Raw genomic sequence first — 24,503 nt, 5'->3', positions numbered from 1 at the left:
GAGGCAAGAAACCTTTAAATACTAGTTATTGAGAAACGTACTCAAGGCATTCAAAATATTCAACAAAAGGCAACAAGAAAACCAGCCATGACCACTACAGAGGCCACAACCACCGCACTACCAGAGGGTTACATTATTAGAAGAATGGAAAAGCAAGATTACGAAGGTGTGGTAGACACCTTAGCAGTGCTTACCACAGTTGGGAATGTATCCAAAAAGAAATTTGATTCCATCATCGATTATTGGAACAGTAATGAGTTTGAATACAGGGGATCAAAAGTTAATTTATACAACCCTCATGTTATTGTGGATACCATTAAAAATGAAATTGCCGCTACGGGGAACATTATCATTGAACAAAAATTGATTCATGATTGTGGATTGTGTGGACACATCGAAGATATTGCAGTTTCATCAAACCATCAAGGGAAAAAATTAGGTAAATGTTTAATTGAGAAGTTGAGAAATGTTGGGTTCCAAGCTGGCTGTTATAAGGTTATTCTTGATTGTGATGAAAAGAATACTATGTTTTATGAAAAATGTAAGTTTAAGAGAGCTGGTGTTGAGATGCAAAGTAGGCTTTAAAATTTACACAAACATATTTAAATTTATAATGTTTCTTATAGAAAATAAGGATCATCATCCATTATTATGATATGGTATCTAGTGCTTCCAAGGAAACTATGGAATTGCCTCGTATCACTGTCTGCATACCGAGTTGGTGTTTGGAACCGTCTTTACTTACTTCAACTGCATCATCAACGACAACGTTTAGAAATATATCGTACCCTCGAAGTATGCCGGCCACTTTCCTGGACCCATTTAATTGTAGTAAAATCTTCTTATCCATATATTTCTTCAGTTCTGGAGTTGATACCATTCTTATTTGGTGTATTGGTTTCGGTGGATATGTTTACTATAGTAGGGAAATCTTGATAAAACAAAGGATGATTCGATTGTATGAAAGAGCTGTTTCTTTGCGTATTTCATGTTATCTAGTCGATACTAAACACTACATTTTCAAATTTCAATAAAAAATATAAATGCTTACCCTGGCGCGAAATTTAATATTAACGTTATAGTGTATTCTATTCTATTCTATTACTACTTAGCTATAAATCTAAACTAAGCCATTCTAAATTACCCTTTTTCTTATTCCTTTGTATATCGATTCCCTCTATTATTTTCCCATTACTACGTTCTCCCGATGGTAAATATGACGGTATTTCCACCGCCTTCGTTTGATCATGTGGCAATGCTCCACTTCTCTTCTTGCCATTATTATTGGCAGTGGAAGTCTTTTTATTTCTTTGACGTTTCTTGATGACATCTGTTTTCAAAGACAATGGTCTCATAACACCATGCAATTTCAAAAACAGTCCGCATGCATTACATAGAGAATTCCCATTGGCGTCTTTCCTCCATAATGGAGTAGTCCCCGTTCCACAATTAGAGCATCTAATTGAATTATTATTGGCATTAGAAGGAATATTATTATTCATGGTGGAGAGGGAAGTATTTGAAGGTTTACCCTTCAACATAGAGGGTCTTCTCTTTTGTATGCTTGAAGGCCGTCTCTTCTTATTTGGGTCGTTCACGTTGATGGCGATGGGTAAGCTCATCGGCGTGAAGTGTTGGGAGGTCATTAGAGCATTCAAAGATGTTGAAGAAGGGGATGGTGTGATATTCGTGTTGGTTACGTATTGTGATTTGGATTTAGGGATTCTAATGGGTGATGGAGCGTATATTTCCATATTGTTATCCTCCATTGAAGTACTGAAGGAATCAATAAAGTTTGAATTGGAAGTTCTTTGCATAGCATATGTAGAAATAGAGTGTGATCTTTCCGTTGAGAAGTTAGTGTCGAAGAAGTTGGATTCATATGAATTCATTAACGAGGACGTGGGTCTCATCAAAGTGGTTGCCTGTGATGATACGTCGTCCATTATGGTGGGTTCAGTGTCCAGATTGAAATTGGAAATTTCACTTTCCTGTGCTGGTGAATAATCCACATGACTACTGTCCTTTTGAAGCTTCATTACATTATCTAAATCGACATATTCGTCCTGTAATTGATAATCAAAGGTGGAATTGTATGATTGTTGTGTGAAGTTCGTTAGAAATTCTGAATTTTGCAAACTATTATTGTTAGAGAAGGAACCATATGCAGTGATCTCAAAATTTTCATTTGTCTCACCTGGAGTTTGTTCCATGGGATCTGAGTCAAAAACGTCATTAAAAGGGTCATTTTCCATCCCGTCATTGACCTTGATATACTCCTGTATATTTGAAGTTTTCAACGGTCTACAAGACGATAAATATTGTAATCTCCAAGACATGTTCAAAATTCGTCTCCTATGGGGCAATGCCTCCTTTGCGTCCCTATACAATTTCCAAATATCTTGTGGTTCGCCTACTTGTTCCGTGAAAGTTTCTTCCCTCTTCTTTTGCTGCTGTAGTTTCAAGTTATATGTGAGTGCCGACATAGTCATGATAATAATAATAATAATTAATTGCCTATTATTTATTGGTCGCCGTGCTCCCTGTGGCAGATTTCAAGAAAGGAGGAACAGGGCGCCACATGTTGTATATTTATAAAAGTCACGGCGGTCGGACCTCATGTCTTACATACGTATTGTTGTTTATTTACCGCGAGCGGTTCCTCGAGGGCCATGCGTAGAAAACGTTACGTAGGCAGCAACATCGGAATTGGATTGTAGGAATCAGTTAATCGACCAATGAGACGCCATTTGAGCAATGGTAACTCCGTCGAGGACCAGCCACTTGGCATGCTTGTCGGAGTAATAATGGACTCAAACACACGTTATCTAATCTAATCCACGTAATCTAATCTAATCTCGGCGGGTAGAGTCAACCGCTTATCGCAACAGCCGTGCACCGCACCGGGTTTTGTTTACAATTGAGAAAAGACAGGCGCTTAGCGTTGCCGGAAAATTCCACTGGGATTGGGACAGAGGGTAACCGGTCAAGCGCGGAAAATCTCACACTAATATAAAGTGACATTCTTTTTACAAGCTTGTGTAAACAGTAACAGTCCATTATTTAACGAGTTGCTTAAATAAATCTATCGCTTAAGTTAATGTTGGTAGGAACTAGAAAATCTTGAATCTAGCTTATATGCACATATATATATGGTCTGTTGGAAGTAGTGGAGTAGGTTTCTACTAGTAGTTATAGAATTGCTAGATTTAATCAACAGCACTTTGAATGAGTGTTAGGTACTGTTAATTGCCTGGGAAAGTGTACATTTCTGTAAATCTACTGCACTGATATCAGCCGTTTGGCTGAATGATTTGAGAACACATAAGCTCTCAAACATTGAGTCACTTAAATTCGAGATCTTCTTTGTTGCAATACAGCCTGCCAAGCTAAATAACTTGTCAACTTGAATCGAGGTTGCAGGGACATTCCTGAATATATCATTCGCAAATGAAAGAATAGGAAACTCATCAAAATGATCATCCCAAAAAGCGTTATCAGCAGCAATAACTAACTTACACAGCGACGTGAAATATGACTCGAAAGAAATGTCTTCCTTTTGCCTATATTCTTTGGTGTAAATGTGTATTTTCTTTTTAGTAACCTTTCTATAATCTAGTAATTCATTGTAGATTAGTTCTTCTAAGTCTCTCTTTATTGTCTTTGGATCAAAATTTTGAATATTCTCAGCTAGTCTATGGAAATACTCATCAGATTCATGCATTGCTTCCCCTGTGGAAGCAAATGGGTGGGTAGTTGAAGAACTGTCGTCTTCATCAAAACTAGAACTATCATCCATCTTCCCCTCATAAGAAATATTTAAATACGGCAGTAGCCTGCCTGACAATTTCTCAGCTATTTTGCTGAATACGAAGGTCCTTTTCTTTCCATCAGCCCCCTTTCGTGGGAATTTTTTGGTCCAAAAAGGATCATCAATGAAATCAATACTCAAGCACGAGGATAGTAAACATATGTCATTTTTGCTGAACCTTTCAAAATACTTATCCATTTTTTTCTTGAATGCAATGAGATACGGTGTTTCTTGTCGTTTCTTGAGATCTTTTTCATACTGCTCCATTTTTTGTTTATAGTACGATAAAAGGGGAAGAGCATATTTGACCGTACAATTATCACTAGAAAGCGTTTCACAAAACACTTTATATGGCTCTACAATCATCAATAAATCTTGTGCAATGTGAAAATCATTCTCTGTAAATTGGGTTTCAAATGTTTTATGTCTCTCAAGTTCTAAAAGCACATCCTTCATTTGTAGTAATCGTTTTAAGGTGTCTATTGCGGACACCCATCGAGTGCGGCAATATAATTTTAATTTAAGACCTTCATCCCTGTAGACCTTGCCATAGTGTGCACAAATATCGTCATAGAGTTGTTTTTTTGAGATGTCAGTTTTTATTTCACAGAAAAGACTGTTGTTCTTTTCTAGAATCATTTCTTCTGTCATATGGCCTTCGGTCAATTCTAGGGAATCATCCTGAATTGTTAAAAAGTGAACAAACGGATCATGTTTTTGGAAATTAGTATTTGTTCCATTTTCGGAAACACGAGATTCCATAGCATCTTCTTCTAGTGCTTTGGATTCCAAATAATCCTCAGTTGATTCTTCTTCGCTTTTATGAAGTAAGCCAAAATTCATCAAATTTGAACTATGTAACAAAGAAGGTACGTTACCCAAGAATACTTTATTGAAAAGTAAATTTGAACTTATATTGTTTGGCACTTTCAACATGCTGGTGTCATTGTTAGTAGAAATGGCAGCATTGTCAATAGAAATAGCGACACATGTTTCACTGAGGCCTGGAAAATAACGTACTATTTGTTGTAACTGGGAGTATACTGTAGCTGCATCATGCTTATGGCTTCTTGGTAACTTCAATAAAAAGGGAACTAGTTTTTTCTGAGTCGAATCGTACGAGACAATTACAACCCCCATATAGCTGTTCGTTTTGTCATTGGGCCAATGATCTAACACTAACGAAAAAAGATTTATTGATTTTAACTCACCAATTCGTTTAACAATAGTATCCAATAACCTGTTCTTTTTGCTTATCTTAGTTTGGCGTAATAAAAACGCTGACGAGTTCAACTCCGCTTTCCAAAAATTATCAATTTCCTGATGCTTTCTCTTTATCGAGGCAGTCAAAGTTCGATAGTTTAAACTGGTTTGTTTCTTGAAATCTATGTTTGTATGGCAAGCATATTCTTCGTACCAAGATTTTGCAGCACGATCTTCTAGCCACATTAGTGGCAGGTCAAATGTTAGGGTGAAGAGAATTGCTTTATTAAACATGTCATTATTAACAGTCGAAATATTATAAGGTTTCTCGAAAGTAGAATTAGGTTCTGGTTTTGATTTTCTTGAAACCCTGTCATAAAAACCTGACGGTGGATTGATACATTCATCTCTAAAATGCCTTTCCAAAGCAGAGGTGTTATAGTGAGGAGCCTCGCTGTCATAATAATACATTTGTGAGCAACCTTTGCAGCAATATAGTGTACTATCGTGTATATTTTTTTTAAAAAAGTTAAGAGGTGAACTTTTTTTTAATTCCTTTATATCTTCCCAATGGACCCCATTGAAAGGAAGATAATCCTCGATTAGGGGGAATGAAGATGAAATTCTCCTTTTCTTGTGAGACGGGCTATTTCTCAATTCCTTTATGGGCGTCGATTGAACATCAACAATTAAGTCACCTGTGGGTAAGTCCATTGATCCACCTGGCTTCCTTTCTAGTTCCATTATGAGAAAAGTTCACGTTATCTCATCTTGTTTCAATTTACTATTGTTTATTTTAGCTAGAGTAACATTTTTTTTCGCGTCCTCACAAACATGTAAACATGGGCACGAACAGATTTTGAATTTGTTAATCCAAGGGTTAGATTCAAATGACACAACCAACCCTATTTTAAAGCCCTAAACCCTACTGATCCAACTTTTGAAGTTTGGGTAACCCTCAACAACTGTAATTTCAATTCAATCGTTAAGACGGGCCAAACAGTTCAGTAGGTTGAATAGAGCGACAGATTGGGAGCCATTGCAAGTAGAATAAGTGAGGTACAAACTTGAGAAACGTATAACGATATGACAGACAAAGTGTTCCAAGAACTGCTCTTCGAAGATAAACAACTTAGATATGCACTCAACGCCCGAAATAATTACAAGACGGAAACAACACATAACGTGATGAGTAGTGACAATGGGGTAGGTACGAAAAGGCACATTGTCAGTGTGGATGATATCTCTAAGATTAATTATGAAATGGTGAGGAATGTTCCAGGGAACTTCATTGTGGCTAAGGATGAGATGAAGAATTCCGTGGAGGGAGATGTCAATATGATGAAATTGAGCGTATACAAGGATAATATCTTCAGTATGAATGACAAGTTTGCTGAAGATGTCAATGATAAGATTGTAACGTTGGATGACGGTCGGAGAAAGGAACAAGAAAGTGAGACGAAAGAAGGAAAAGGTGAAGGAGAAAACGAGGAACTACTGCAGGAACAAGTGGAATGGTTACTTCAGATTCAAACCAATTTAATTAAAGAATACAAGATTTCTCAACAGGAAGAAAAAAAATGGTTTCTTTTAAAGGAACTACTATTAGATGCAAATATAGAATTGGACTTATTCAGCGCACAGAATAATATTACCAGCACAATTGATCTGGGAATCAGGGAAGATGGAACCCATTCACCAAACAATATTCTTCTATTCAATAGACCAAAAAGAAGGAAACTGAATCAGGATGAACCATCGAATATCATATAAAAGGAAGCGTAACGTCTAACGATTGTTTGACAAAATGTTTTTTTCGGGTAATCGCTAACAAACCGAAATGGAAAAAATTTTCAAAGAAAAGTAATAAGAACTTACAACGCTAGTACTTTCTTTTTCAGAAGCACTTCGTAAAGCTTCATCAATTCTCGACGGGAGCCCATCGGAACTTGAAATTGACACTTCTAATTTAATAGTGAATTAATTTTTTCCCTCATTGACATTCTTCGCTTACATAGTCAACAAGTTGAGATAGCAATAAGCTCAATAAAAGCATTCACTAGATAAACAAATCAATATTATTACATTATAGAAAACAAAAGATATGTCTGACTTCCAACTAGAAATTTTGAAAACGTTAGGTGAACTGAACGAAATTAAGTCCACTCTACATACTTTCCCAACTAAGGACTCTCAAGAAGTCTTATCAGCTTTAAGTTCGCTACAATCCCATTCCAAATTGGATTTCACCAAGCATGATACCATACTTTACGATTTGACTGCTGAAGGTAAAGATATTTTAAATAATGGATCTCATGAAATGAAACTGTTAAACTTGGTGAACGACTTAGGTAAATTACAAATTAAGGACGTCATGTCCAAGATGGGTGCCAACGGTAAAGTTGGTCAAGCTCGTGCCTTCAAGAATGGTTGGATTGTAAAGAATAAGGAAAATGAATTAGAAGTTAATGAAAAAATTAAATCTCAAGACATCTCTCAACTTGAAGATGAAACTAAGATTCTTATGGAAAAGATTGTAAAGGGTGAAACACTAGATGCTAAGATCATTAACGATTTAAAAAAAAGAAAATTAATTACACCAAAGAAGTTGACCGATTTCACTGTTGTCAAGGGTTCCGATTTTTCCCTGGAATTAACCAAATTGGAAACAGATATAACTTCCGATATGGTTGCCACCGGTTCATACAAGAATTTGGAATTTAAACCTTATAATTTCAATTCTCAAGGTCTAACTGTTCAATCAGGTGCCTTGCATCCATTGAATAAAGTTAGAGAAGAATTTAGACAAATCTTCTTCTCCATGGGGTTCACCGAAATGCCTTCAAACCAATACGTGGAAACAGGGTTCTGGAATTTCGATGCTCTTTACGTTCCACAACAACATCCTGCTCGTGATTTACAAGATACTTTCTACATCAAGGACCCATTAACAGCTGATTTACCGGAAGATAAAACTTATATGGCAAATATTAAAGCGGTTCACGAAAATGGTAAATTCGATTCCATTGGTTACCGTTACAACTGGAAGGAAGAAGAATGTCAAAGGTTAGTCCTAAGAACACACACTACTGCTATCTCAGCTGCAATGCTACATAAATTAGCAAAGGATCCAAAGCCAACAAGATTATTTTCCATTGACAGAGTCTTCCGTAATGAAGCTGTTGATGCCACACATTTAGCTGAATTCCACCAAGTGGAAGGTGTCTTGGCTGATTACAACATCACTCTAGGTGATTTGATTAAGTTCATGGAAGAATTTTTTGCCAAGATGGGTGTTACAGGTTTAAGATTCAAGCCTACCTATAATCCATACACTGAACCATCCATGGAAATCTTTTCATATCATGAAGGTTTAGGTAAATGGGTGGAAATCGGTAATTCAGGTATGTTCAGGCCAGAAATGTTGGAGTCCATGGGGTTGCCAAGAGATTTGAGAGTTCTAGGTTGGGGTTTATCATTGGAAAGACCAACTATGATCAAATATAAGGTCCAAAATATTAGAGAATTACTAGGTCATAAAGTTTCCCTAGATTTCATTGAAACTAATCCAGCTGCTAGATTAGACGAACTTTTGTATGATTGATTTATAAAAATTGTACCGTGATGTTTAATTTCAAAGTTTACATGTATCTTATAGATAAAAGTTTAATGTATTCTGTATGTTATTGATGTATAGATTTAAGAAATGATTCCTTTTTTTGATTTCGTTATATTGAAGAATAAATAATATTGTTTAAGAATGAATAGTTATTGAGGCCATATCTAATGGCTTAATCACTCGTGAAGAAGTGACTGCATATCGACTAACCGAAAAGGAACCCCGTTGTAATATATGCTTAATCCTTTGTTGATGCTATGCATGTAACTATCTAATATGCAGAAACATTGTTCCAGTGTGAGTCCATCTTTTAAACCTTCCTCGATTGAATTCCAAATTTTCTTCCTCCTATTTATTTGTCTGGAAAAATTCTTATCTTTATTCCTCCATGAGGATCCTAACAATTTTTCTAATCTTTGGATAGATGTCGTTCTCTTCAAAATTAGTTCAAAATCCTGCACTGATTGATTGTTATTATATTCCAAATCCTTCTTAATATTTAAGACGCACATCATCAAATCCTTGACACCCAACTCGTTTGGCACTTTGGTGTATTCATCCCATAACTGAGAGGAGGAACTCGGAGATTTACATAAAATAACACCATAATTTGGTAAATGTGCGCAAGGGTCATCTAGTGGTTTGATATCCATGTATTTGTTCGGGTGGGACAGTTCTGAGGAATTTGGGGCCGCTAATGTTTTTACAATATCCAAAATGGATGTGATCATTGGATCAAATACTTCATTCTCAACAATCTCATTTTTTGGATGACCATTAGCAACGCAATCAATTGTGTTTATCATCTGGGAAAATTGGGCTTTAATGATGGAAACTTCATGCAATATTTGATCCAACTCCACTGTATTACTTTGATCGCCTATTTCAATGTCTTGTTCATTCCCTAAAGCTAACTGAGCGGCATTTGTGTGTTCAAAATATTCTATTGAATTATCGCTGTCATAATTGTCCAATGTTTCCAGTTTTTCATAATTGGTATTCTCATCATTATGGTTCTTTAAGGCCAGCTCTATGAACCTATCTGATGGAGAATCATTTCTTAAAACAAAAGGAGAACTGGAATTTAGATAAGTATCCATCGATTGAGGTGTATTAAAATTATTCCTGTAAATATTGTCAATTCCAAAGGACAGTATGTCGAGCATGATACATCTAATCTGTTATATGGCTACCACTATATTTGAGTCTTGTTAGTAATCTGATACTGAATCTCTTAAAAAATAAACAGAACTAAAGTAATTGTATAAAGAAAAACGCTAAATAATGATTTATTTATATGATTGGAATCTTGAGCTACTAATTTGCTTGGTATATCTCATTGAAGTAAGTTCGGAACAGAAGGAACACGCCCTTAATTTTTGTTCCGAAAATATATATCATAATACACATGCTAGACCTTCAATAGATGGCGCCACGCTTTGTGGTACCTATTGCTCTTCTTAGAAATTAAAGGGCAGAATGTGTCAAGTACGGACATTTCTCCACCAATTCGTCATTCGCGTCATAATTTCACGTGCCGTTTTCATTGTGGAATTTTGTATTCTCGATCCGAAACTTCGGAAGCTCGGAAGCTCGGAAGCGCTATCGCTTATCACTGAACAAAATACGTTGAGACTTGAATCTGCTTGTTGTCACAAGGTTACCAAATTCATCAATTGGCTCTAACGCTTCCCCTCTCTCAGTCTCTGTTCCATTATTAGCAGTCGAGTATTTAGCAACCATATGTTCCTTTAGGCGATGATATTCGATATTAATCGATTCTTGAAGTTTATCTTGTTGCAATCCTAAATCCATTTCCTCTTCGGAGCTGTAATTCTCGGGAACATCATGCTCAATAATATCTGTCATCATGGCATTATCATCAGTTTCAGGCAATTTCTCCTCATTTTGCTCTTTTTCATACTTAACAGGGTTTGACAATTTAAAGTCTTCAATGATATCTTTCAATTCTTCCACTTCATCATTGTATTTCTTAAAATCTTCTAAGTGTTCGACAATGGTCCCTGGGTCCTCTTCTACTAAGTCATCGTCATATAATCCTAGGGAGTATGCCTTGACCATATCGTCCATATTTTCACCAAGAGTGGCATAATCAATATTGGCAATTTTAACATTTTCTTCTAGGTCTTTCCCAAATGAATCAATAGCTTCTTTAATCTCTCCTGGAAATATATCCTCATTTTCTCCGTTAGTAAGAGAAGATCTCGATACTTCAGTGATTTTAGGAGTGGAATTTTCATCCTTTGGCGCAATACTTTCCTCTTTATTATCTTCATCCTCATCGCTTTTTTCCATGAGTGCCTGTGTTTCAGCACTCATTTTTGATGAATGAGTACAATTTTTCTTAACCTTAGGTTTCTGTAAAGAATTCATCTTTTTACTGAATATCTTTTTCTTCTGAGGTTGTTGTTCTGAAACTCCGATTGTGTTTGCATGCGAGGTTTTCTCTTTATCTCCACCATTAGATGAAGCAGATTCCCTCCTTTGTTGAGAAAATTTGCTTACTTTCTTTTCTTTTTTTGGTTGATGATAACTGTCACTATTACTCTCATCAAATGGGGTGGCTTCCACCTCTTTCTCTATAATATCTTGAACGACAGGTACCGATTCAGCTATAGTTGCAGGTTTCTCCAGTATGTCTTCCATGATTAAAGTATCAACAGGTTTGTTTTCGATAATATCATTTACTGCAGCGGACGTCGAACTTGCTCTATCATCTCGCTCTGAACTCTTGTTCCTACTTCCTCTATCTAATTTAAACCGAGATACACGATTCTTTCGTCTTTCATTATTTTCGTGCATCTCATATTGTTGTTGCTCTTGTTCCAAACGTTCTTTGTAATTCTCGTGCATTTCATCTGGTCCTTGGACACCTAACATTTGAGCAAACAAATCACTATCAAAATCATCGGTAGTGTCAGCATTTTCAGTAAATCCACCCATACCATCAAACATACTCAATCCAGGACGAGGGAAATTATGAGTCTGCTTTTTCGTTTCTTCTTTGAAACTTTCAACCTCGTGAACTTCCAATTCAGATGCAAAGCCAACTCTTTTCTTTGACTTCGATATATCGTCTTCCTTGACTGTAGATTTTAAAATGGATTTGCTTTTAGCTTCAGTGATTTCACTCTGTTTTTCTTCATCAATATCTTCTTCTATCTTCTTCTCAGGTTCTATTTGTTGCAACTTAGAAGCACGTAATTTACGAATTTGATCCAAAAACGAATTTTGTGCAGCAATTCCAGGTACTAAAGGTATATTATTTTCTTCATCTTCGTCCTCTTCTTTCTCATCATTCTCAAATGCATCATAGTCATACTCAATTTCATCAGAATTTATATCACCATCTTCTCTTTCATCTTGTTCATCTAACTGCTGCACAAGATCAGCAAAGGTATACATAGTATCAGTATCAATCGCTGTATGTTCAGGGTTTCCCGTTCGAACCGTTTCGCTATTTATCCTCTCTTCAATAGGTGAGTTTGACAATAGTTTTCCCCTTAAATTTTCTGCAAATGTGGTATCGTTTACTTTTTGATGTTGAGGTTCAGGTTTATTATCTATCTGATTATCTTTTGGTATTCTTTTATCATCGGTTTCATGGAGTAGGTTGGTTTCAATATCCTTGACGGTATTTCCATTTGCAGTCGGCCTCACAGTACTATTAATTATATTTCCTTCTTCATCTAGCTCTTCTCTGATTTCCATGGATGGTAGACTATCATCCGTAATTTCTTGTTCATTTCCCTCTGGAGCATGTGTTGCAGTTTCCTTGTCTAGATTGGACAAGGTCTCAAAATTGTATAATGTTCCCTTGGCCTCTTCAATTTTTGAGTCAAACTGAGTTATGGCTTCCTCCATTAAATTCAATTTATCTTCCACGAATTCTAAGGCTTCTGTTTTACTTTTCTCAACGTAGTATTCATAGCCAATGTTTAAGTAAACTTTTCTCGATGAGATAATAACATCACCGAATATTAGTCCATTGTCCTTATCAGATTCGGCATCTGTATCTTCATTATCTTGGTCCAAAGAGAGTAACTTTTCTCTTATTTGAATGTATTGTTCCCTCTGATCTTTTAAGAAATCATGTTTATTCTGCAAATTTGATATTGTCTTTCTCAAAGTTAGCAATAAAGTCTTCACCTGAGCATCCATTCTCAGTTCGATAGGTTCCAATCTCTAGTTGTACAACTGTGTGTAAAATAGGTCATCGCCAATTTCGATATTCCTAATAATTTTTCATGTCACCTATAATACCACAAATATGATCGTGTCCCACGGATTCGTGCCAAATTTGAAAAATTCAAATTGTTTTGTCCGAAGGGGGGTAACAGAAAGAAAATCTTCCTAACCTTCCACATTCCCATAAGAAACCAGCGTTTGGGACAAGAAACCTTGACGTGGAAGAGACGGTATAAGAACCAACCAATTTCAATCCAATCCCCTCATCCCCAGCTACCAGCATTGAAAGTTTCCAACTTCTCTGGCGCAAAACACACGCATAACCTTTCTGTTTTTTATTTGCTGCTCCCTCAAAAAGGAAGTTTTATTTTTTGTGTTTTTTTGCCACTGTCCGGACGATTATCTCCTACTTAGGAAATTGGGTTAAGTTTATTTTGGTGAGAGGGATTCTCGGACAGTTTGCTTGTTGGCTGATAACGTAATCATTTATATTTTTTGAGAAGTGATGCCATCAGCTAGTAAGAAGGAAGATAATAGTGCTAGCAGCAGTTCCAGTCGGTTTAGACATCGTAAGATCTCTGTGAAGCAGCAGTTACGGATATTTAAGTATAATGATTTGAAAAATTTGGATGCAGATGAGCTACAGCAACGGGAAGTCATTGATGTGGAAACTGGTGTGGAAAAGAATGAAGAGAAAGAAGTCCATTTACATCGAATTTTACAATTAGGGTCTAGTCAGATCAATAGTGAGAAGAAAAAGTATATTCCAACGCCTGATGCCTCCAGTACATGGAAAGAATTCGATCATTTTTATAAGGGAAAATTCCAGGAACCGAAGAGTTATATTATGTTTTCCGCAACGGTAGAGGATTGTTGTGGTGCCAGTTATAATATGGATGAGCGTGATGAAGCCTTCTTAGATAGTGAGATTAACAAGGATAATCCATCTGCCTTGACGGAAGATGAGTTTGAAATACTATGTACTAGCTTCGAAAATGCGATCCATGAAAGACAACCATTTTTAAGTATGGATCCAGAAAGTATTCATCCGTTTGAAGAATTGAAGCCTACTTTAATGAAGGTCGACTTTGGCGATACTGGATTAAGAAAAGAGCTAGCCAAACAAATTGGATACCCATCTGGTGAAGACTTTATTACACAATTTGACCCTAAATCTCAATCGAAACCAAGGTCATTGAATGCATTGTTAGAAAATTTTGGGAAACAAATATATGAATATTGGAAGAATCGTAAAATTGAGAGTGGCGGTAAGGAAATATTCCCACAATTGAAGTTCGAAAGACCTGGTGAAAAAGAAGAAATAGACCCATATGTTTGTTTCCGTAGACGTGAAGTTAGACACCCAAGAAAGACAAGACGTATCGATATAATTAATAGCCAGAAATTAAGGCTACTTCGCCAAGAGCTTGAACACACAAAGGAACTAGCATTACTGGTAGCCCGGCGTGAACGCCTTTATATGTCATCCTTTGATAAAGATCTAGAAATATTCGATGATAGGTCTGAAATCAAAAAGTTGAAACGTTCTTTGAATCTAAGAGGTGAGGATGAAGACCTTGTGAATCATAAGAGGAAGCGTACCGGCGTAATAACGTTACAAAGAAGGAAATGGGAAGCAGATGCTAATGCCGCAAGAGCTGCTGCCATTCAAGCTGCTTCTGAGGCAAAGAGAAATAATAAGAATAAAGTGTCTAAAAAGAAATTGGAACAACTGGCCAAATCTGGCCAGAAGCTTACAAAGCAGCAGCTACAAGAGTTACAATCACAAAGAAATGGACTTTCTAAATCTGATGAGAATAAAGGTTCGCAGCAAACTTCTCAGCCACTAACATCTCATGTATATGTTAAGCTTCCATCTTCTAAGATTCCTGATATTGTTCTTGAGGATGTGGATAATATTCTATCAAGCAAGGAAAGAAATGCAAAGAAATTTGTCCAAGAACGAATGGAGAAGAGAAGAAGAGAGGACTCTGCAGTATTTTTTAATCTTACAGATGACCCCTATAATCCTGTCTTTGACATAGCTCTACCAAGAGATCTTTCTCCCTCAACGGCGCCATTCTCCTCTATTTCATCGTCTAAATTTGAAATTAAAAGATCATATTATGCCCCCGATCTACCTAATTATCTGAACGGAACGAGTAAAGATATTAAAGTATTCAATAAAGATGGAGAGAAGATAACACAAAACAATGATTCTTTGAAGAAAATCGAACTTTATGATCCATTCCAATCAAATAACGAAATATACTCAGAAGAATTTCCCATTAAATTTAGAAAACGTTTTGGACGTTGTGGGATCAAATATGTTGATAGAAAACCAAATAAAATTGTTGATAACGAAGGGGCCATATTCAACCAGTTTTTCGATTTCTCATCCTTGGAAGAGCAAGAAAACGAAAAAAAAGACGCAATCAATGTTTACGATTCTAAATTAGATGAGTTGGTTAGAATGCATGATAAATGGAAATATGACTCCCCTCGAAACGATTATGGTTTGAAATTTTCTGAGGAACCATCAAGATTAAATCAAATTCCCAATGAAACTCAGGTAATAAGATTTGGTACCATGTTAGGTGGAAAAGCGTACGAACAACTTAGAGAAGCAACTTTCAAGTGTCGTAGAGAGTATGTCAATAAGATGAAACAACATAAGTTCAACGCTCAAAAGCAGAAACAAAAGCAACAAGCTTCCAATTCTTCCAAGGTGCCATTGTCATCGACTACTTCTTCAATTCCTCCATCCCAGTTCAATTCGAGGACCAATACACCTCAAATTACTCCTTCAAAACATTCATCCACACCAGCACAAAGCGTGCATACGACTTAACTTGGATCATTATAAGGATCCCTTACTTTTTTTTCCTCCAGTGACCCAAGCATACAAATAATCTACTCCCTTTCTATTTCAGTTGCTTTGGGTATCAGTTGTATTATTATATTTTAAGACCTCACACGTATTGTATAGACAATTGCATAATGATTTGTATAAACTTATATACCTGTAAAAAAACGCACAATTTAACAAATCATACTGTAACCTAACCTAATCTCGGCTATTGTTACTGTTGTCAATAATTTGAGTTTCCTTTTTTTTTTCAAAACTTGAGTTTACGCTACTTATGTTTAGTTATAGCAAGATGGAAAAGATACCAACAACCAATTTTAAGAAACTTTCCCATATTGAAGCTTTATTTTAGATAGATCTATCAATCTGCTATATTGCTGGATTCTTAGAGTTATGGGATTAAGGAAATTAATGGCCGGCCTTTCTCGTAATACTGGCCTTTCATGGGCGAGACTAAGATCAAGACGAGATCAACCCTCAGGATCATATAATAAGCTCAACGAATCCACCGATGATGAAAGGAAAACAATTGCTACCAATACACCGATTGCAATGGTTGAAGGATCGGGGAGAAATTTAAAGATAATGTCGTTACTTGGTTTATTCCTGATATCTCTAATTACAATGGCAAACTTCCTTCGATCATTCAAAGGTGCTGATACCCCACAATGTCAACCAATTTATATGTACCCTGCATATGCAAGAATAGATGGATTTGATACAAGATACACGCCGTTAGCAAAGAAATACCACCTATATCTGTATAGAGAGCAAGACCAGGATAAAGAACCATTAGATGAAAACGCCCTACAACTTGATGGTGTTCCTGTTTTGTTCATTCCTGGAAACGCTGGTAGTTTTAGACAAGTGAGATCTATTGCATCAGCATGTTCTAACCTTTACTATCGCTCCTTCGAGAACATTAAAAACAAGCAAACAAGAAATCTCGACTTCTTCACAGCAGATTTCAATGAGGATTTCACTGCTTTCCATGGAGGGACTATGCTTGATCAGGCCGAATACCTAAACGATGCTATCAGCTATATTCTCTCCTTGTATGAACAGTCAACAGCTTATGGCTCAAGGACTTTGCCAAAATCGGTGATTATTGTAAGTCATTCCATGGGTGGTATGGTGGCTCGTGTCATGCCAACTTTAGAAAACCATATAGCCGGTTCTATAAATTCAATATTAACACTATCCACTCCCCATGCAGCTTCCCCAGTTACGTTTGATGGGGATATCTTGAAAATTTACAAGAAAACTAATGACTATTGGAGAGGTCAATTTGGAAATAAAGAGTCATTCTTCTCGAAAAATGTCTCTTTGATTTCAATTACTGGTGGGGTTTCGGATAATGTCCTACCTGCTGATTATGCCGCTGTTGCTGATCTAATTCCTCCTGGAAATGGTTTCACAACTTTCACTACGACGATTCCAGGAGTTTGGAGCCCTATCGATCATTTAGCTATCGTGTGGTGTAACCAATTAAGAGTAGTACTTGCAACATTGTTGTTAGAATCGGTTGATGACCACCTGGCAGAGAAGACCAAACCATTATTGGAAAGAATGCACCTGTCAAAATCGTTATTGCTGTCTGGTTTTGAGGATTACAGTATGGATATAAATACTATTGCTAATCCAAGAAAATCATTCAGAAATATGGACACTGATTTTTCAAGTGGTGTCGACATAATTGAGCCAGATCAACTACTTCTGATCAACAAAGAAAACCAGGGAGATACAGGAAAGTTTATCAAAATATTAATTCCTCCAACAGGGGAACAGATGTCCTTTACTTTGGTAACGTCATTGGATAGCCCTTCTGTACGCTTCTGCAAGGAGTACGTTCAAACTCAAAATGTCAAAGATTTAAAGTGCATATCTGCAGATGAGCAGATGGTTACAGTTCCTAATTCTTCGAATTTAGTTAGCTATGCTGCCGATTCTTCTATTGACTCGAAACTAAAACCGTTTCATCTATTAAATTTTGAGGAAGATGTATTATCACAATATGATTTTATAATAATTGAAAAAGATATGAAGGCATTTGAACAAGAAAATACGTTTCTCACTGCGGTGGTGTCTACCACAAGGGATGAAAAGATAGCTCATGTATCGCCCTGGAAGTTGGCAGTGTCTGACATTAAGTTTAAACTTAAATCAGACATAGTAGCAATTGAAACATTACGATTTTCGAACCTATGGGACTCATTGATCGCATATAAGTTAGAAACAGTAATTAGCTCATCTTCTGGTCCAGACCCTTTTATTTTTGAACCATTTATCAGACAATGGGTTGTAGAGCCATTCGAATCTAAATGGCATATGAACATTGAAGAATCCAAAATTGATGTAACTTTCCACAATATTGCACCATTTATACCGTTGAATGAAACACTCCGTAGGCCATTGGAGTTTTCAGTAATAATTCCACCGAATATTGAACTTGAACTTAAAGTGAAAATCAACTGGACTTTGACATTAAAAATGTTATTCATCAGGTACAGACTAGGTATTGCCAGTTTGCCTATATGCTTCATTGCATTAACATTGGCATATCAATTTTATTATTTCAATAAGACGTCTACTTTTATATCCTTCGATGCCGCCGTATCGTTACTGCTTCAAAATTGGGGACCTGCCGCTATGATAATATTGTATCTATTAAGCCCAATGATAAATAACACGTTTGTTGAGAGGATACTTTATATACTAGACCCTGTTAAATTAAATCGTCCATTCTTATTAGAGAAAGAAAAGGTTCATACTAATTTTTACTTTCTGGGAATTAGAAGCTGTTTCTCGGCAGTTTTGGGTCCTCTTTTTGGTTTAATGAGTGTATCATTGGTTTCTTTATTATACTTAGGTCTACAACTAGTGGAATTATTGGTTAAGAAAGTTTCAAGGAAACAAGTCTCTAGGTTAGTTACCTCTTCCCAAGACGAGATAACCGACCCATCGAAGATTAATAGAAAACTATTCCAAAAAAAGCATTTAATAATAGCATTATTTTTGAATGTGGCTGTTATATTTTACATTCCTTATCAATTGGCCTTCGTTATTGCTGTATTAATGCAAATTGGTACGTGTGTTAGAATTGCATTTGTCAAAAATATTGATAACTCAAGGTACTATTCAAACCTAAGAAATTATAACTTATCTATTTTGGTTTTGCTTTTAATGGTCATGACTATAAATATACCAATAATTATTGTATTTCTACACAATGTTTCTATTAAATGGGAAACATCTTTCAGATCACATCACAATTTTTTGGCGATTGCACCAATTATTATCTTAGTTGCATCTAATGCAAACTTCAATATGCCAACTAGAATTCCCAACAATTCAGTAGATAGCCTAATTACCATTGGCTTACTGAGTTACATGGGGTTCTTTAGTTTGGTCTATGGGCTAAGAAACCTTTATTGGGTTCATCATCTCCTCAATATTTTATGCGCATGGTTCTTCTATGGTATCTTAAGGAAAAAGATCTCAAGTAACTAATTGAATTTCAAATTCTTTATTAAATTACGAACTAATATTACAATATAGAAAATATAGAAAATATAGAGTTTATTATTGTTTTTTAACTGTTATCTTCTTGGTAGCAAGAAGATTGTCATCTTCTTCTTCTTGCCCAATCATTAGCTGAAGCATTTCAGGAGATAATTCGTCAGATGTTTCAGTTTCAATTTTTTGCAAAGAATCTAGTTCGTTACTTACATCTTCTGACCAAAACTTCCTTGCCTCTTCGTCTGCTGCTGTATTTGGTGTATATATGTCATCTAATGAATCGAGTTTCTTAACAGTTTCTCTTGTTGATATGCCTTGTTTACCTTTCTTTATTATACTACTTGGGCTTCTTTCGGTGATAGGTGTAGACAACTCATAGAAATTGTTTTCTAAGTCAACTTTATCAACATAAGTGTGCTCTGAACTTTGTTCGAACTCAGATTTACTTTTAGGATAGAGGTTATATATTCTGGATCGTAAACTCACCTTCTCATCTGACTTCACACTTTCGGTCTTAACGCTTGAAGGCCCATTTGAATAATAATCGGAATTACTTGGAGTCCAGTCAGATCCAACAGACGATGGTCTAGAAGCATTATTAGCGGCCGTTGCCCACATAGATGATAGTGGTAGTGATAACACAACTAGTAATGTAGCCACTGTCACTAAGACATCTGTCCCTTGATTTGGATCTAAACTGTAAGCCAGAATGAATAGAATAGAAGGTGCTAAAAGGGATTGGAATGACATGATTAATAAAATATGGAAACTATCAAATTGTTTCAAACCAAGAAACCTTCTTGATCTAATGGCTAGTATTAATTTAATTACCAAAATTAATGTCATAAAATTGATAGATGAAGCCAAAAGAATTGTAGCGACATTAAAGTATTTTTGTTGAGTATCGTTCACATCTTTATATGTTGCTATGATTCCTTTGATAGCTGTGACAAAATACATTGCAACAGTAGCTAAACCCAACGATGACGATAGAGCTGTCAAAATGGTTCCAATTCTTTTGAAATTATCACCTTTAAAAATCACTCTTATTTGAAACATTAATGATATTTCAATAGACGCTACAAGCAACACTTGAAATATACTTGCAGCGGCGTAAACATGCACGTCATTTCTATGAATAAATTGGGGGAATCCAGTTAAAGCAAATGTAACAGATGAGTAATTTGATAGCAGATATCTAAAATTGAAAGCCGAATGTAAAAGGATCAGGAATAATGAAACTTGATTTATTATGAAGATTGGTGTCTTCTTCTTCTTAGAAATCATCCACATTACAATGATAGTTAGGATAGCTGCACCGCATCTGACACCAAACATAATGGCTTCTGTTATCTTTTTATTAACTATACTTTGAAGTTCATTGAACGTTACTTCGGTACCATTTCCATATATTGATGTGTATGAGATAATACTTAACCCGGGGTTATAGCTACTATTGTAAAATAGTTCACTTAATGGAGGAGGAGCGTCTGACATTTAAAGAGTTGTGTGGAGTTTCTTGTTATAGTTTTAATCTATTGCCAATAAAGAATCTCACTAGGATCATTTGAATAGTAAGAGAACCATCTATATCGAGAGTATCCATCTGATATATAAACGTCAAAAAAATTTAATCTATCTTTTCATTGTTTCATGTAATTACCTAATTAGGTAATTACATGAATGGAAACTTTTTTTTTATCAGCATAGTTCATCGGTAAAATGTCGTAGAATGAAACAAAAGCCATTGTGGGGCACTTGTCTTTTCCTTTATGCTACGTTGTAAGTGTAATTTATCCCAAATAGGAGTTTAGTGTGGGGGCTGCTGAAACGATTTTTTTGAGATAAGATTTTGTTCTTTAGAATGAATCAGAGTGCCCCACCCAATAAGAGGGCGTGTGGATATATTGTGTTCAAAATTTCTCGTGAACTATCGTATACCCAAAATAAAAGCACTTTTGATATGGTATCCCTATATCAAACCATAAGCTTCTCCTTTCTTGGTAGAGACCTTCAGAGTCGTTGTGCCCACATAGCCATGCAATGGGATATGGTTAGTTATTACAATTCAATGTTAAAAATACAATTTACATTTCTAGGGGCCAGTATCTTGATTAATGTGATGTCTTCCACAGCTCAGATTTTTTATCTTTGTACGTGGTTTCGCAAGAAGTGAATTCTCTTATAAATTTCTTAAAGGGTATGTGCACTTGAAAATTTCGAAGTGATGGAACATCGAAAAACAAACTAACTAAAGAAGCAACTCTTGCTCTTTGTCGTATCTGTAAGGTGTCCCAAGAATGACCGATATAATCTTTAATAAACAGCTGCTTCGAAACAGAAATGTTTTGGGAGGGGGACGATCTTTAGAGGAGAAGTTTCTGCTTCATTATTCGGAAATGAATGGGAAAGGGCCCGCTGCATTCGTTCAGAAGAGTTTAACAAGTCGAGACTTGCCAATGTTAAAGTATTTTGCGATGAACAACTCAGGAGATATGACAAATGCATTAAGGAAGGAAGTTTGGTATACTCTTCTGAATGCACAGTTACCTTCTACTAAGATGAATGATGCGGATTCCATCAAACCGAAGAAACATAAGGATGAAGATCAAGTCGTATTAGATGTAAACAGATCCTTCGGTGCATTGAAGAATCTGTCCCAAAAGGAACGATTAAGAGCTTTACTACAAAAGATGATAATTAAAATATTAAGAAAATATCCTCAGTTAAATTATTACCAGGGATATCATGATGTAGTATCTGTATTTGTCCTAGTTTTCTTTGAAAGACTTAATAAGAATCCAACTTTTCATTCAATAAAAAGAGAAGAATGCAACTTATTAAATGAAACTATGGATACTGACAATGACGTTATTGAACCTGGTATTGCCAATGCAGCAGAGACATGTGGAGATGCCATAGATGAAAAAGATACAAAGTTTGTGTTGGATGAGACAAAACTATTTAGATGTATTGAATCCTTTACCCTTTTATATTTAAGAGACTTCATGACAGATTCATTGGATTTTGCCGTTGATCAACTAAAGATGATCCCCTACCTGATAAAAAAGATGGACCCAGAACTGTATCAAATACTACACCTCGATAAAATAGAACCTTTCTTTGCATTATCAGATATACTCACCATATTTTCTCATAATCAAAAGCCATATGAGGATATAGGGAGTACAGAGCATAGCATCATCTTCTTCATATTTGACCTTATAATTTCAACACAGTCGATGTATATTCCACTGATAATATACGCGAATCTAGTAGTTTCCAAGAAGGCTACTCTTTTAATGGAATATGATTTAAATGTTGCTAACTTCGAAAATATACCAGATATGGTTCATGCTATCATACAAAAAGTCATATTGACTCAAACTATATTTGATGACGAAAACTGTTGGAGGAGCCTCTTAACTGAAGCTAAAATCAACAATTCTCTCATTGATTTAAAACATATTCGAGGTATGCTAAATCCCTATAGTGTCTTGTTAACGACATCTGTCTCGCATCATCAGTTGGAGCTCCAGGTATATGATCTTCCATATATTCTTGAGTTATTTGACAAGGAAGTAGTACTAAATGAGAAGTGCAAGAGTTTCTCCGCAAATGACAGACAGCTTTTCTATCAAGGCGGAAGAAGCAGCTATAATAGGATATTTTATTTTTTTGAGAAACACAAGACAATATTCCTTATTTACAAGTTATCTCTTTTTCTACTTGTGTTTGCAATAACAGTAAAAATACTGAAGGATGGGCATCTGAAAAAATTAGTTGCAAGAACTTACTTTCAGCGACTACATCACTATTATGGTACAATTATCGATAGCTCAAGTACAAGAAAGCGTCTATGGGTGGATCCATTGAGTCGACTTTTCAAAAGCGCAAAATACTCTCATATTCCAGATATTCCCTCTTCACTATGAACATGGTCTATTCATCTAAAATATTTTAGCATTATTTAACAGTTTATGTATATGTATAGCCTATGAATATTCATAAATCCCACGTGATATTTTCTTGACACATTTATTGCTTTATTTGCTCGAGCCTCGGATGAAATTTTCATTTTAAGGATGATTAACCTGTTTTCTCTATAAGCCAAGATATGTCTATAAGTAGGCCAGATCCATAACAACATAGAATCGAAGAGCTCATACCTTAGCTCTACCACTGCTACCTATCCTTTATTTAAAAAGAATGGCTGAATACGCTGTAGAAGTTGATGACTTGACTTACAAATTTGCCGAATCTACTGAACCTTCCGTAGTAGACATCAAATTACAAGTCCCATGGCATACAAGAACTCTAGTTGTTGGTGCCAATGGTGCTGGTAAATCTACACTTCTGAAATTACTTGCGGGAAAACACTTATGTTTAAATGGTAAGATCTTGGTGAATGGGTTAGACCCCTTCAGCCCTCTTTCCATGTATCAGGATAATGATAAGACTACCGCCGAAGATAAGGATTGGCAAGTCACTACGTATCTGGGAACTGAATGGTGTCATATGAGTATTATCAATAGAGATATCGGTGTCCTGGAGTTGTTAGAAAGTATTGGCCTGGCGCATTATAGAGACCGTGGGAACAAACTAATTGAAATATTAGATATTAATATTAATTGGAGAATGCATAGATTAAGTGATGGTCAGAAGAGACGTGTGCAGCTGGCTATGGGTCTCTTGAAGCCATGGAGGGTTTTATTATTGGATGAAGTGACGGTTGATTTAGATGTGATCGCTAGATCTAGATTATTAGAATTTTTAAGATGGGAAACGAATACAAGAAAATGTTCAGTCATCTATGCTACTCATATTTTTGATGGGCTGGCTACATGGCCTGATAACGTTGTACATTTAAAAGACGGTAAAATTATTGATCAATTAGATTACACAAAAGATGTGGAATTCCGCAATGATAGTGATAAGAATTCGAATGGTAAGGTTATATTCCATTCTCCAGAACATGTAATCAATCCACATACAGATAAGCCAAGCATATCTATAAGTAGGGTGAATAGTTTACATCCACTGGCATTGGCTTGGTTGAGGAATGATACAGGGATTGAAGATAAAGAAATTTAGTAAAATATTGCATATACGATTTGTATTAGAATGGTAGCGTTAATATACTTTTCAAAATGTCTAGATGTATATATTACTGATTCCATATTGTGTTCACTGTCAGCAACATTTTGATTGATTTACCATTTAGAAGAATTGTTTTTCGTATAAAGCACTGTAAGCTAATAAATATATATAAA

At 35.8% G+C, this 24,503-nt stretch overlaps 12 protein-coding genes across 12 annotated transcripts; 6 read left to right on the top strand and 6 right to left on the bottom strand.

Annotated features, from left to right (window-relative positions):
- Window positions 1–87: 87 nt before the first annotated feature.
- On the top strand, window positions 88–585 carry GNA1 (glucosamine 6-phosphate N-acetyltransferase; the record flags this gene model as incomplete). Its single annotated transcript, XM_003675700.1, has 1 exon — window positions 88–585. One exon carries the CDS (start codon window positions 88–90, stop codon window positions 583–585), a length of 498 nt encoding a protein of 165 aa, XP_003675748.1.
- A 64-nt stretch (window positions 586–649) lies between these two features.
- Window positions 650–880, bottom strand: SMX2 (mRNA splicing protein SMX2; the record flags this gene model as incomplete). Its single annotated transcript, XM_003675699.1, has 1 exon — window positions 650–880. The coding sequence occupies one exon, from the start codon at window positions 878–880 to the stop codon at window positions 650–652; it is 231 nt and encodes a 76-aa protein (XP_003675747.1).
- A 232-nt stretch (window positions 881–1,112) lies between these two features.
- GAT1 (Gat1p) lies at window positions 1,113–2,492 on the bottom strand (the record flags this gene model as incomplete). Its single annotated transcript, XM_003675698.1, has 1 exon — window positions 1,113–2,492. The coding sequence occupies one exon, from the start codon at window positions 2,490–2,492 to the stop codon at window positions 1,113–1,115; it is 1,380 nt and encodes a 459-aa protein (XP_003675746.1).
- A 743-nt stretch (window positions 2,493–3,235) lies between these two features.
- NCAS0C03910 (uncharacterized protein) lies at window positions 3,236–5,758 on the bottom strand (the record flags this gene model as incomplete). Its single annotated transcript, XM_003675697.1, has 1 exon — window positions 3,236–5,758. The coding sequence occupies one exon, from the start codon at window positions 5,756–5,758 to the stop codon at window positions 3,236–3,238; it is 2,523 nt and encodes an 840-aa protein (XP_003675745.1).
- Window positions 5,759–6,100: 342 nt separating this feature from the next.
- IES3 (Ies3p) lies at window positions 6,101–6,787 on the top strand (the record flags this gene model as incomplete). The annotated part of the gene is made up of 1 exon (XM_003675696.1): window positions 6,101–6,787. The coding sequence occupies one exon, from the start codon at window positions 6,101–6,103 to the stop codon at window positions 6,785–6,787; it is 687 nt and encodes a 228-aa protein (XP_003675744.1).
- Window positions 6,788–8,809: 2,022 nt separating this feature from the next.
- On the bottom strand, window positions 8,810–9,799 carry NCAS0C03880 (uncharacterized protein; the record flags this gene model as incomplete). The annotated part of the gene is made up of 1 exon (XM_003675695.1): window positions 8,810–9,799. One exon carries the CDS (start codon window positions 9,797–9,799, stop codon window positions 8,810–8,812), a length of 990 nt encoding a protein of 329 aa, XP_003675743.1.
- Window positions 9,800–10,235: 436 nt separating this feature from the next.
- Window positions 10,236–12,815, bottom strand: BUD27 (prefoldin-like protein; the record flags this gene model as incomplete). Its single annotated transcript, XM_003675694.1, has 1 exon — window positions 10,236–12,815. One exon carries the CDS (start codon window positions 12,813–12,815, stop codon window positions 10,236–10,238), a length of 2,580 nt encoding a protein of 859 aa, XP_003675742.1.
- Window positions 12,816–13,347: 532 nt separating this feature from the next.
- Window positions 13,348–15,693, top strand: EPL1 (Epl1p; the record flags this gene model as incomplete). Its single annotated transcript, XM_003675693.1, has 1 exon — window positions 13,348–15,693. One exon carries the CDS (start codon window positions 13,348–13,350, stop codon window positions 15,691–15,693), a length of 2,346 nt encoding a protein of 781 aa, XP_003675741.1.
- Window positions 15,694–16,104: 411 nt separating this feature from the next.
- On the top strand, window positions 16,105–19,221 carry BST1 (Bst1p; the record flags this gene model as incomplete). The annotated part of the gene is made up of 1 exon (XM_003675692.1): window positions 16,105–19,221. One exon carries the CDS (start codon window positions 16,105–16,107, stop codon window positions 19,219–19,221), a length of 3,117 nt encoding a protein of 1,038 aa, XP_003675740.1.
- Window positions 19,222–19,293: 72 nt separating this feature from the next.
- Window positions 19,294–20,727, bottom strand: STE2 (alpha-factor pheromone receptor STE2; the record flags this gene model as incomplete). Its single annotated transcript, XM_003675691.1, has 1 exon — window positions 19,294–20,727. The coding sequence occupies one exon, from the start codon at window positions 20,725–20,727 to the stop codon at window positions 19,294–19,296; it is 1,434 nt and encodes a 477-aa protein (XP_003675739.1).
- An 803-nt stretch (window positions 20,728–21,530) lies between these two features.
- Window positions 21,531–23,165, top strand: GYP8 (GTPase-activating protein GYP8; the record flags this gene model as incomplete). The annotated part of the gene is made up of 1 exon (XM_003675690.1): window positions 21,531–23,165. One exon carries the CDS (start codon window positions 21,531–21,533, stop codon window positions 23,163–23,165), a length of 1,635 nt encoding a protein of 544 aa, XP_003675738.1.
- Window positions 23,166–23,439: 274 nt separating this feature from the next.
- Window positions 23,440–24,324, top strand: CAF16 (putative ATP-binding cassette family ATPase CAF16; the record flags this gene model as incomplete). Its single annotated transcript, XM_003675689.1, has 1 exon — window positions 23,440–24,324. One exon carries the CDS (start codon window positions 23,440–23,442, stop codon window positions 24,322–24,324), a length of 885 nt encoding a protein of 294 aa, XP_003675737.1.
- Between the last annotated feature and the right edge of the window lie 179 nt (window positions 24,325–24,503).

Source organism: Naumovozyma castellii, chromosome 3, assembly GCF_000237345.1.
Source record: "Naumovozyma castellii chromosome 3, complete genome".
Lineage (NCBI taxonomy): Eukaryota > Fungi > Ascomycota > Saccharomycetes > Saccharomycetales > Saccharomycetaceae > Naumovozyma > Naumovozyma castellii.
Note: the sequence above shows the minus strand (reverse complement) of the source record. Positions and strands in the feature narration are given on the sequence as shown.